The 13,415-nt window shown below is 65.3% G+C and overlaps 1 protein-coding gene across 2 annotated transcripts; it reads left to right on the top strand.

The window, feature by feature from the left end:
- Window positions 1-687: 687 nt before the first annotated feature.
- On the top strand, window positions 688-12,862 carry LRRC4B (leucine rich repeat containing 4B). 2 transcript variants are annotated; one of them, XM_065655350.1, is made up of 2 exons: window positions 688-1,013; window positions 10,877-12,862. In XM_065655350.1, exon 2 carries the CDS (start codon window positions 10,916-10,918, stop codon window positions 12,860-12,862), a length of 1,947 nt encoding a protein of 648 aa, XP_065511422.1. In that variant the 5' UTR covers window positions 688-1,013; window positions 10,877-10,915. The 2 variants fall into 2 exon arrangements, with proteins under 2 accessions (XP_065511422.1, XP_065511421.1); XM_065655349.1 differs by lacking the exon at window positions 688-1,013 and adding an exon at window positions 7,549-7,604.
- Window positions 12,863-13,415: the final 553 nt, after the last annotated feature.

Raw genomic sequence — 13,415 nt, 5'->3', positions numbered from 1 at the left:
ACAGGGGGACATGGGGACAGGGGGACAGGGGGACAGGGGGACATGGGGACATGGGGACATGGGGACAGGGGGATATGGGGACATGGGGACATGGGGACATGGGGACAGGGGGACATGGGGACAGGGGGACAGGGGGACATGGGGACAGGGGGATATGGGGACAGGGGGACAGGGGGACAGGGGGACATGGGGATATGGGGACATGGGGACAGGGGGACAGGGGGACAGGGGGACATGGGGACATGGGGACATGGGGACAGGGGGATATGGGGACATGGGGACATGGGGACATGGGGACAGGGGGACATGGGGACAGGGGGACAGGGGGATATGGGGACAGGGGGACAGGGGGACAGGGGGACATGGGGATATGGGGACATGGGGACAGGGGGATATGGGGACATGGGGACAGGGGGACAGGGGGATATGGGGGCATGGGGACATGGGGACACGGGCTCATGGCGCGGTGTCCCAGGCTGGGATGTGGCACCGTCTGCCCGTGTCCCCCATGTCCCCCAATGTCCCCCAGTGTCCCCCAATATCCCCCAATGTCCCCCAATGTCCCCCAATATCCCCCCATGTCCCCCAATGTCCCCCAATGTCCCCCAATGTCCCCCCGCCCCATCCCCGACCCCGCCCCCACCCCCCGCCCATCCAGCGCCGCCACCGCCCCCCGGAGCCGAACGGGGCCGAGCGGAGCCGAGCGGAGCCGAACGAACCCGAGCGGAGCCGAACGAACCCGAACGGAGCCGAACGAACCCGAACGGGGCCGAGCGGAGCCGAACGGAGCCGAACCTGCGCCCGAACCCGAACGCGGAGCCGAGCGGAACCCGAACGAAGAGCCGAACCCGGGCCCGGACCCGAACCGGGCCCGAAGCGGAGCCGAACCCACCCGAAGCGGAGCCGAACCCACCCGAAGCGGAGCCGAACCGGCCCGAAGCGGAGCCGAACCGGCCCGAAGCGGAGCCGAGCGGGGCCCCGGCGGCCGCCGAGCGATGCTGCGGCCCGGCCCGGTGAGTGCGGACCCCAGTGCGGACCAGTAACCCCCCCGGGCCTCCCCGTATAGACCCGTTGTCCCCCCCACCCCTCCCAGTATAGACCAGTTCCCTCCCAGTATAGACCCGTCCCCCCCCATCCCTCCCAGTATAGACCAGTTCCCTCCCAGTATAGACCCGTCCCCCCCGCATCCCTCCCAGTATAGACCCGTCCCCCCCCATCCCTCCCAGTATAGACCAGTTCCCTCCCAGTATAGACCCGTCCCCCCCCATCCCTCCCAGTATAGACCAGTCCCCCCCCACCCCTCCCAGTATAGACCAGTCCCTCCCAGTATAGGCCTGTCCCCCCCCCATCCCTCCCAGTATAGACCAGTCCCTCCCAGTATAGACCCGTCCCCCCCCATCCCTCCCAGTATAGACCAGTCCCTCCCAGTATAGGCCCGTCCCTACTCTTTGGCCCCTCAGGATAGACCAGTCCCCCCCTGCACCCCCCTCCCAGTATAGACCAGTCCCCCCAGTCCCTCTCTGATTCTCTGCAGTATTGACCAGCCGCCCCTGCATCCCCCCCCCCCCAGTATAGCCCAGTTCCCCGGCGCCATCCCCCCAGTATAGCCCAGTATAGCCCAGTATAGCCCGGTGGAGCCCGGTGGACCGGGGGGATGCTCATCGCCACGGTGACGGTTGCCGCGGTGACGGGAGCCCATGGATACGGGGGGGGGGGATGCGGCAAGGCCGGACCCCCCCATGCTATAGGTGCCCCCCCCGGCGCTATAGGGACCCCACAGGGGCTATAGGGCCCCCCCGGCACCTCCTATAGGGGCCATAGGGCCTGATGCCCCCCCGCCCCCCCACCCTATAGGGTCCCCCCCCTGGCTCTATAGGGTCCCCCCCTGGCTCTATAGGGTCCCCCCCAGCATCTCTAGGGAGTCCATAGGGGCTCTAGGGCCCCCCTGTCCTGGCTGGGACCGCCCCCCCGGCTCCATAGGAGGTATAGCCCCCCCCCCTATAGAGACTATAAGGGAACCACTCCATAGGTGTTATAGGGGCTCCTCTCCAGCCCTATAGGGACTATCTGCCCCCCTCCACCAGGGGCTATAGGGGTTTCCAGGCCCTATAGGGCCTATAGGGTGTCCCCCCTCCAGGAGCTATAGGGCTTCGGTCCATAGGGGCTATAGGGGTTTCCAGGCCCTATAGGGACTGTTGGCCTCTGGGGCCTATAGGAACTGTAGGGGGGACCTCCTGCCCCCCCCAGCCCCATAAAGGCTATAGGGCCCCCCGGGGCTCCATAGGGTCTATAGGGCCAACCCCCCCGCCCTATCCAGCCCTCCCCACCCTATAGGATCTATAGGGGTCCCTGTGCATTTTGGGGGGTCCATGTGCAGTTTGGGGTCCCTGTGCATTTTGGGGGGTCTCTGTGCAGTTTGGGGGGGTCTCTGTGCATTTTGGGGTCCCTGTGCATTTTGGGGGGTCCCTGTGCACTTTGGGGTCCCTGTGCATTTTGGGGGGTCCCTGTGCATTTTGGGGTCCCTGTGCAGTTTGGGGGGTCTCTGTGCATTTTGGGGGGGTCCCTGTGCAGTTTGGGGGGTCTCTGTGCATTTTGGGGGGGTCCCTGTGCAGTTTGGGAGGGTCCCTGTGCACTTTGGGGTCTCTGTGCATTTTGGGGGGGTCCCTGTGCAGTTTTGGGGGGTCCCTGTGCATTTTGGGGGGTCCCTGTGCATTTTGGGGTCCCTGTGCAGTTTGGGGGGGTCCCTGTGCACTTTGGGGGGTCTCTGTGCATTTTGGGGGGTCTCTCTGCACTTTGGGGTCCCTGTGCATTTTGGGGGGTCTCTGTGCATTTTGGGGGGGTCCCTGTGCACTTTGGGGTCCCTGTGCAGTTTGGGGGGTCTCTGTGCATTTTGGGGGGGTCCCTGTGCACTTTGGGGTCCCTGTGCAGTTTGGGGGGTCCCTGTGCAGTTTGGGGTCTTTATGCACTTTGGGGTCCCTGTGCATTTTGGGGGGTCCCTGTGCATTTTGGGGTCCCTGTGCATTTTGGGGGAGTCCCTGTGCAGTTTGGGAGGGTCCCTGTGCCCTTTGGGGTCTCTGTGCAGTTTGGGGGCTCCCTGTGCATTTTGGGGGTTCCCTGTGCAGTTTGGGGTCCCTGAGCACTTTGGGGTCCCTGTGCATTTTGGGGGGTCTCTGTGCATTTTGGGGGGTCTCTGTGCAGTTTGGGGTCTCTGTGCATTTTGGGGGTTCGCTGTGCAGTTTGGGGTCCCTGTGCAGTTTGGGGGTTCCCTGTGCAGTTTGGGGTCCCTGTGCACTTTGGGGGGTCCCTGTGCAGTTTGGGGGGTCCCTGTGCCCTTTGGGATCTCTGTGCAGTTTGGGGGCTCCCTGTGCAGTTTGGGGGGGTCCCTGTGCACTTTGGGGTCCCTGTGCACTTTGGGGGGTCCCTGTGCAGTTTGGGGGGGTCCCTGTGCACTTTGGGGTCCCTGTGCAGTTTGGGGGGTCCTCGTGCAGTTTGGGGGTGCAGTGGGTGCAATGGGGGTTCAATGGGGGTTCAGTGGGTGCAAAGGGGGTTCAGTGGGTTCAATGGGGGTGCAGCGGGGGTTCCATGGGGGTGCAAAGGGGGTTCAGTGGGTTCAATGGGTGCAATGGGGGTGCAAAGGGGGGTCAGTGGGTGCAGTGGGGGTTCAATGGGTGCAGTGGGGGTGCAAAGGGGGTTCAGTGGGTTCAATGGGTGCGATGGGGGTGCAAAGGGGGTTCAATGGGTCCAATGGGTGCAGTGGGGGATCAATGGGGGTTCAGTGGGTGCAATGGGGTTCCATGGGGTTCCATGGGTTCCCAGGGGTGCAGTGGGGGTTCCATGGGGTTCCATGGGTGCAATGGGGGTTCAATGGGGGTGCAATGAGGTTCCCTGGGGTCCCAGGGGTGCAGTGGGGGTTCCATGGGGTTCCATGGGTGCAATGGGGTTCCATGGGGTTCCCTGGGGTTCCATGGGTGCGGTGGGGGTTCCATGGGGTTCCATGGGTGCAATGGGGGTTCAGTGGGGGTGCAATGGGGTTCCATGGGGTTCCATGGGTGCGGTGGGGGTTCTGTGGGGTTGCATGGGGTTCCATGGGTGCAATGGGGTTCCATGGGTGCAGTGGGGGTTCCATGGGGTTCCATGGGTGCAATGGGGTTCCATGGGGTTCCCTGGGGTTCCATGGGTGCGGTGGGGGTTCCATGGGGTTCCATGGGTGCAATGGGGGTTCAGTGGGTGCAATGGGGTTCCATGGGGTTCCCTGGGGTTCCATGGGTGCGGTGGGGGTTCCATGGGTGCAATGGGGGTTCAATGGGGGTGCAATGGGGTTCCATGGGGTTCCATGGGTGCGGTGGGGGTTCTGTGGGGTTCCATGGGGTTCCATGGGTGCAATGGGGTTCCATGGGTGCAGTGGGGGTTCAATGGGGGTTCCATGGGGTTCCATGGGGTTCCATGGGTGCGGTGGGGGTTCCATGGGTGCCCTGGGGTTCCATGGGTGCGGTGGGGGTTCCATGGGGTTCCATGGGTGCAATGGGGTTCAATGGGTTCCATGGGTGCAGTGGGGTTCAATGGGGTTCCATGGAGTTCCATGGGTGCGGTGGGGGTCCCATGGGGTTCCATGGGGTTCCATGGGGTTCCATGGCTGCAGTGGGGGTTCCATGGGTTCCATGGGTTTCCATGGGTGCAATGGGGTTCCATGGGGTTCCATGGGTTCCCAGGGGTGCAGTGGGGGTTCCATGGGGTTCCATGGGTTCAATGGGGGTTCAATGGGGGTGCAATGAGGTTCCCTGGGGTCCCAGGGGTGCAGTGCGGGTTCCATGGGGTTCCATGGGTGCAATGGGGGTTCAGTGGGGGTGCAATGGGGTTCCATGGGGTTCCATGGGTGCGGTGGGGGTTCTGTGGGGTTCCATGGGTGCAATGGGGTTCCATGGGGTTCTATGGGTTCCATGGGTGCCATGGGGTGCCATGGGGGTTCCATGGGTTCCATGGGTTCCGCGGGGCCCGCTGGGGTGCCGGGGGTGCGCTGGGGGTTCCGTGGGGGTTCCATGGGTGCCATGGGGTTCCATGGGTGCTCTGGGGGTTCCGTGGGGGTTCCATGGGGTTCCATGGGTTCCATGGGTGCCATGGGTGCAGTGGGGGTTCCATGGGGTTCCATGGGTTCCATGGGTGCAGTGGGGGTTCCATGGGGTTCCATGGGTTCCATGGGTGCCATGGGTGCAGTGGGGGTCCCATGGGGTCCCATGGGGTTCCATGTGTTCCGCGGGCCCGCTGGGGCCCCGGGGTTGCGCTGGGGGTGCCATGGGGTTCCGTGGGGGTTCCATAGGTCCCATGGGTTCCATGGGTGCCATGGGGTTCCATGGGGTTCCATAGGGTTCCATGGGTTCCATGGGTTCCATGAGTGCCATGGGGGTTCCATGGGTTCCATGGGTTCCATGGGGTTCCATGGGTGCCATGGGGGTTCCATGGGTCCCATGGGTGCCATGGGGTTCCATGGGGTTCCATGGGTTCCATGGGTCCCATGGGTGCCATGGGGTTCCATGGGGTGCCATGGGGTTCCATGGGTTCCATGGGTTCCATGGGTTCCATGGGTGCCCTGGGGTTCCATGGGTGCAGTGGGGGTGCCATGGGGTTCCATGGGTTCCATGGGTGCCATGGGGGTTCCATGGGTGCCATGGGTGCCATGGGGGTTCCATGGGTGCAGTGGGGGTGCCATGGGGTGCCATGGGTGCCATGGGGTTCCATGGGGTTCCATGGGTCCCATGGGTGCCATGGGGTTCCATGGGGTTCCATGGGGTTTCATGGGTGCAGTGGGGGTTCCATGGGTTCCATGGGGTTCCATGGGTGCCATGGGGTGCAGTGGGTTCCATGGGTGCCATGGGGTTCCATGGGGTTCCATGGGGTTCCATGGGTGCAGTGCGGGTTCCATGGGTGCCATGGGGTTCCATGGGGTTCCATGGGGTTCCATGGGTTCCATGGGGTTCCATGGGTGCCATGGGGTTCCATGGGTGCAGTGGGGGTTCCATGGGTTCCATGGGTTCCATGGGTGCCATGGGGTTCCATGGGTGCAGTGGGGGTTCCATGGGTTCCATGGGTTCCATGGGTGCCATGGGGTTCCATGGGTGCAGTGGGGGTGCCATGGTGTTCCATGGGTGCCATGGGGTTCCGTGGGGGTTCCATGGGTGCAGTGGGTTCCATGGGTGCCATGGGGTTCCATGGATTCCATGGGGTTCCATGGGGTTCCATGGGTGCAGTGCGGGTTCCATGGGTTCCATGAGTTCCATGGGTGCCATGGGGTTCCATGGGTGCGGTGGGGGTTCCATGGGGTTCCATGGGTGCCATGGGGTGCAGTGGGTTCCATGGGTGCCCTGGGTGCAGTGGGGGTGCCATGGGGTTCCATGGGTCCCATGGGTGCCCTGGGGTTCCATGGGTGCCATGGGGTTCCATGGGTTCCATGGGTGCCATGGGGTTCCATGGGTTCCATGGGTGCTATGGGGTTCCATGGGTGCCATGGGGTTCCATGGGTTCCATGGGTGCCATGGGGTGCCATGGGGTTCCATGGGTTCCATGGGTTCCATGGGTTCCATGGGTTCCATGGGGTTCCATGGGTTCCATGGGTGCCATGGGGTGCCATGGGGTTCCATGGGTTCCATGGGTTCCATGGGTTCCATGGGGTTCCATGGGTGCCATGGGGTTCCATGGGTTCCATGGGTGCCATGGGTTCCATGGGGTTCCATGGGTGCCATGGGGTTCCATGGGTTCCATGGGTGCCATGGGGTTCCATGGGTGCAGTGGGGGTGCCATGGTGTTCCATGGGTGCCATGGGGTTCCATGGGTTCCATGGGTTCCATGGGGTTCCATGGGTGCCATGGGGTTCCATGGGTTCCATGGGTTCCATGGGTTCCATGGGTGCCATGGGTTCCATGGGGTTCCATGGGTGCCATGGGGTTCCATGGGTTCCATGGGTGCCATGGGGTTCCATGGGTGCAGTGGGGGTGCCATGGTGTTCCATGGGTGCCATGGGGTTCCATGGGTTCCATGGGTTCCATGGGTTCCATGGGTGCCATGGGGTTCCATGGGTGCAGTGGGGGTGCCATGGTGTTCCATGGGTGCCATGGGGTTCCGTGGGGGTTCCATGGGTGCAGTGGGTTCCATGGGTGCCATGGGGTTCCATGGGGTTCCATGGGGTTCCATGGGTGCAGTGGGGGTTCCGTGGGGGTTCCATGGGTTCCATGGGGTTCCATGGGTGCAGTGGGGGTTCTGTGGGGGTTCCATGGGTGCCATGGGGTTCCATGGGGGTCCCATGGGGTTCCATGGGGTTCCCTGGGTTCCGTGGGGGTTCCATGGGTGCCATGGGTGCCCTGGGGTTCCCTGGGTTCCGCGGGCCCGCTGTGGCCCCGGGGCTGCGCTGGGGGTGGGCGCCGCGTCCCGCGCGGAGGCCGCGGGTGGGGGCTGGGCGGGGTGGGGGAGGGGCCGGCGGCGCCGCCGCGTTGGGGGGAGGGGCAGGAAGGGGGGGGGGGGGCAGGAAGGGGCGGGGGGAGGGGGAGGAGGAGGAGGAGGAGGCGGAGGAAGGCTGAGCGGGAGCGCAGCGCGGCCCAGCGGGCCGGGGGTGCGGGGTAGGGCCGGGGGGCACCCATGGGTGGGGGGTGGGGGGGGTGGTCGGTGCATCGGGGGGGGGGGGGGGAGGGGCGGGGGGGCTGCGCACGCGCGTGGCGGCGGCGGCGGGAACGGGGGGGGGAGGGGCCGCGCGCGGGGACGGGCTCGTGCACGCGCGTGTGCGCGGGAAGTGGCGGGGGGGGGAGGGGGGGGGTTTGCACGCGCGTGTGTGGAACCCCGTGGAACCCGCGGCACCCATGGAACCCACAGCACCCATTGCACCCACGGAACCCCCATTGCACCATGGAACCCACTGCACCCATGGCACCCATGGAACCCATGGAACCCACTGCACCCATGGAACCCACTGCACCCATGGGACCCACAGCACCCATTGCACCCATGGAACCCCCATTGCACCATGGAACCCACTGCACCCATGGCACCCATGGAACCCCCATTGCACCATGGAACCCACTGCACCCATGGCACCCATGGAACCCACTGCACCCCATGGCATTGAACCCATGGCACCCATTGCACCCCATGGCACCCATTGCACCCACTGCACCCCATGGCATCAAACCCATGGCACCCATTGCACCCCCTGCACCCCATGGCACCCATGGCACCCATGGAACCCACTGCACCCCATGGCATTGAACCCATGGCACCCATTGCACCCCCTGCACCCCATGGCACCCATGGCACCCATTGCACCCACTGCACCCCATGGCATCGAGCCCATGGCACCCATTGAACCCACTGCACCCCATGGCACCCATGGAACCCATTAAATCCATTGAACACATTGAACCCATTGCACCCATTGAACCCCCATTGCACCCACTGCACCCACTTCACCCACTGCACCCATTGCACCCACTGCACCCATTGAACCCCCATTACACCCCCATTGCACCCACTTCACCCACTGCACCCACTGCACCCATTGCACCCACTGCACCCACTGCATCCACTGCACCCAATGCACCCACTGCACCCACTGCACCCATTGCCCCCCATTGCACCCATTGCACCCACTGCACCCACTGCACCCACTGCACCCATTGCCCCCCACTGCACCCATTGCACCCATTGCACCCACTGCACCCATTGCACCCATTGAACCCATTGCACCCATTGCACCCATTGAACCCATTGCACCCATTGCACCCACTGCACCCATTGCACCCATTGCACCCATTGAACCCATTGCACCCATCACACTCATTGCACCCATTGCACCCATTGCACCCATTGAACCCATTGCACCCATTGTACCCACTGCACCCATTGCACCCATCACACCCATTGCACCCATTGCCCCCCGTTGCACTCACTGCACCTCTCACTGTCCCCATTGCATCCATTGTCCCCCCATTTCCCCCATTGCACCCATTGTCCCCATTGCACCCATTGCCCCCATTGCACCCATCGCACCCCCATTGCACCCATCGCACCCATTGCACCCATTGCCCCCCATTGCACCCACTGCATCCACTGCACCCATTGCACCCCCATTGCACCCACTGCATCCACTGCACCCACTGCACCCATTGCACCCACTGCACCCACTGCACCCATTGCACCCATTGCACCCACTGCACCCATTGCACCCACTGCACCCCCATTGCACCCATTGCACCCATTGCACCCACTGCACCCATTGCCCTCCATTGCACCCACTGCACCCACTGCACCCATTGCCCCCCATTGCACCCACTGCACCCACTGCACCCATTGCACCCACTGCACCTATTGCACCCACTGCACCCATTGAACCCCCATTGCACCCACTGCACCCACTGCACCCATTGCACCCACTGCACCTATTGCACCCATTGCACCCGTTGCCCCCCATTGCACCCCTTGCACCCATTGCACCCACTGCACCCACTGCACCCATTGCACCCATTGCACCCCCTGCACCCCCATTGCACGAGGGGCTGCGTTGCACGCTCCTGCGCACACAGTCGACTTGTGCACACGCGTGTGCGTGCACAAGGGGGGCTGCACGGGGTTGCACACGCGTGTGCCTGCGCGCACAGGGGTTCGCACCCCCGCGGGGCTGCACACGCGCATTTGTGCACGTGGGTGTGTAACTGCGCGGGGCCACGTGCGCAGGGTTTGCACGGGGTGGGGGTTCACACGCGTGTGTGCACGGGGGGTGCAGGGAGGGGCACGAGCCCGTGCAGCTGCTCGGAGGCCGCGGCGCACGCGTGTGCTCCGCTCTGCCCGTGCACACGCGTGTGCTCCGTTCTGCCCGTGCACACGCGTGTGCATCGCGCCAACCGTGCACACACAGCAGGTTGCACGGCCCATGGGCCCTGCACCCTGGTCACCCCATGTCCCCATATCCCCATGTCCTGTTGTCCCCACATTGTCCCCATGTCCCCATATCCCCCTGTCCCCATGTCCCGCTGTCCCCATATCCCCATGTCCCCACATCCCCATGTCCCATGTCCCCATATCCCCCTGTGCCCATATCCCCACATCCCCATGTCCCCTTTTCCCCCTGTCCCATGTCCCCCTGTCCCCATATCCCCCTGTCCCCATGTCTCCCCGTCCCCCTGTCCCCATATCCCCCTGTCCCCTTTTCCCCCTGTCTCATGTCCCCCTGTCCCCAAATCCCCCTGTCCCCATGTCCCCATATCCCCCTGTCCCATGTCCCCCTGTCCCCATATCCCCCTGTCCCCATGTCTCCCCGTCCCCCTGTCCCCATATCCCCATGTCCCCATATCCCCCTGTCCCCATGTCCCCCCATCCCCATATCCCCACATCCCCATGTCCCCCTGTCCCTATATCTCCATGTCCCCATATCCCCTTTTCCCCCGTCCCACATCCCCCTGTCCCCATATCCCCCTGTCCCCATGTCCCCCTGTCCCCATATCCCCACATCCCCACGTCCCCATGTCCCCATATCCCCTTTTCCCCCTGTCTCATGTCCCCCTGTCCCCATATCCCCCTTCCCCATTGTCCCCATATCCCCCTGTCCCATGTCCCCCTGTCCCCATATCCCCCTGTCCCCATGTCTCCATGTCCCCATGTCCCCATATCCCCACATCCCCATGTCCTCCTGTCCCTATATCCCCATGTCCCCATGTCCCCATATCCCCTTTTCCCCCGTCCCATGTCCCCCTGTCCCCATATCCCCCTGTCCCCATGTCCCCCCGTCCCCCTATCACCCCATACCCATCCCTGCTGTCCCTCCATCCCCCCCGTCCCCTGTCCCCTTGTCCCCCCGTCCCCCATCCCCTGTCCCCTCTAACCCCCGTCTCTCTGTCCCCAGCGCCTCCCGGGTCCCTGACGCGGACGATGTCCCTGTGCCATGGCGCTTCCCGGTAGGATGCGGCCGCGGCCGCCGCCGCCGCTGCTGCTGCTGCTGCTCCTGGTGCCGGCGGCGCCGGCGGCGGCTCCCACGTCCTGCCCGGCCGCCTGCTCCTGCAGCAACCAGGCGAGCCGGGTGATCTGCACCCGCCGCGAGCTGCTCGAGGTGCCCGGCAGCATCTCGGTGAACACGCGGTACCTCAACCTGCAGGAGAACCACATCCAGGTGATCCGCACCGACACCTTCAAGCACCTGCGGCACCTGGAGATCCTGCAGCTCAGCCGCAACCTGGTGCGCAAGGTGGAAGTGGGGGCGTTCAACGGGCTGCCCAACCTCAACACGCTGGAGCTGTTCGACAACCGCCTCACCACCGTCCCCACGCAGGCGTTCGAGTACCTGTCGAAGCTGCGGGAGCTGTGGCTGCGCAACAACCCCATCGAGAGCATCCCGTCGTACGCCTTCAACCGCGTCCCCTCCCTGCGCCGCCTCGACCTGGGCGAGCTCAAGCGCCTCGAGTACATCTCGGAGGCGGCTTTCGAGGGGCTGGTCAACCTGCGGTACCTCAACCTGGGCATGTGCAACCTCAAGGAGATCCCCAACCTCACGGCGCTGGTGCGGCTGGAGGAGCTGGAGCTGTCGGGGAACCGGCTGGGCCGCGTGCGCCCGGGCTCCTTCCAGGGGCTGGGCAGCCTGCGCAAGCTGTGGCTGATGCACGCGCGCGTGGCGGCGGTGGAGCGCAACGCCTTCGACGACCTGAAGGCGCTGGAGGAGCTGAACCTGGCGCACAACGAGCTGGCGTCGCTGCCGCACGACCTGTTCGCGCCGCTGCACCGGCTGGAGCGGGTGCACCTGCACCACAACCCCTGGCGCTGCGACTGCGACGTGCTGTGGCTCAGCTGGTGGCTGCGCGAGACGGTGCCCAGCAACACCAGCTGCTGCGCGCGCTGCCACGCGCCGCCGGCGCTGCGCGGCCGCTACCTGGGCGAGCTGGAGCCCGGGCACTTCACCTGCTACGCGCCCGTCATCGTGGAGCCGCCGGCCGACCTGAACGTGACCGAGGGGATGGCGGCCGAGCTCAAGTGCCGCACGGGCACGGCCATGACGTCGGTGAACTGGCTGACGCCCAACGGGACGCTCATGACGCACGGCTCGTACCGCGTGCGCATCTCGGTGCTGCACGACGGGACGCTCAACTTCACCAACGTCACCGTGCAGGACACGGGCCAGTACACCTGCATGGTGACCAACGCCGCCGGCAACACCACGGCCTCCGCCACGCTCAACGTCTCGGCCGCCGACGCCGCCGCTGCCGCCGCCGCCGCCGCCGCCGCCACCGGCTACACCTACTTCACCACGGTCACCGTGGAGACCACGGACGCCGGCGGCGACGACGCGGCGCCGCAGACGCCCCCGGCGCCCACCCCGGGCTGGGACGGCGGCTCCACGGCCGCCCCGCCGGCCACGCGCGCCACCGGCAAACCCTTCACCGTGCCCATCACGGCGGCGGCGGCCGGCGCGGGCTCGGGGCTGCAGGACCTGGACGACGTCCTCAAGACCACCAAGATCATCATCGGCTGCTTCGTGGCCATCACCTTCATGGCGGCCGTCATGCTGGTGGCGTTCTACAAGCTGCGCAAGCAGCACCAGCGCCACAAGCACCGCGGCGGCCCGGCCCGCGCCGTGGAGATCGTCAACGTGGAGGACGAGCTGGGGGGAGGCGGCGGTGGCGGCGGCGGCGGCGGCGGCGCCGGGGGGGGCGCCGGGGACAACCGGCTGGCGCTGCCGGCGCTGGAGCGCGACCACCTGGACCGCTACGCGGCCTTCGCTGCCCACTACGCCAACAGCGGCGCGGGCGGCCTGGGCAAGAACCCGCTGCTCAACTCGGTGCACGAACCGCTGCTCTTCAAGAGCCCGTCCAAGGAGAACGTGCAGGAGACCCAGATCTGACGGCGCCTCCTGCGGGAGGGCGGGGGGGGAGTTGGGTGGGGGGGGGGCGCGGGGCGGCGAGGGGCTCGTGCGACGCGCGGGGGGCGCGGGGGACGGACTCGTGCGGCGCGGGGTTCGCGCGGGGTGCGAGGAGGGATGCGTGCAGTGCACGGGGTGCAAGGAAGGAGTCCTGCAATGCACGGGGTTGTGCAAGGAAGGACTCGTGCGATGCACGGGGTTGCGCAGTGCACAGGGTGCAAGGAAGGACTCGTGTAATGCACAGCGTGCAAGGAAAGACTCGTGCAATGCACGGGGCCGTGCAAGGAAAGACTTGTGCAATGCACGGGGTGCAAGGAAGGACTCGTGCGATGCACAGTGTGCAAGGAAGGACTCACGCGATGCATGGGGTGCAAGGAAGGACTTGTGCAATGCACGGGGTTGTGTAAGGAAGGACTCATGCAATGCACGGGGTTGTGCGGTGCACAGGGCCGTGCAAGGAAGGACTCGTGCAATACACGGGGTGCAAGGAAGGACTCGTGTAATGCACAGGGCCATGCAAGGAAAGACTTGTGCA

The sequence above is a fragment of the Caloenas nicobarica genome, chromosome 39 (genome assembly GCF_036013445.1).
Source record: "Caloenas nicobarica isolate bCalNic1 chromosome 39, bCalNic1.hap1, whole genome shotgun sequence".
Classification (NCBI taxonomy): domain Eukaryota; kingdom Metazoa; phylum Chordata; class Aves; order Columbiformes; family Columbidae; genus Caloenas; species Caloenas nicobarica.
Note: the sequence above shows the minus strand (reverse complement) of the source record. Positions and strands in the feature narration are given on the sequence as shown.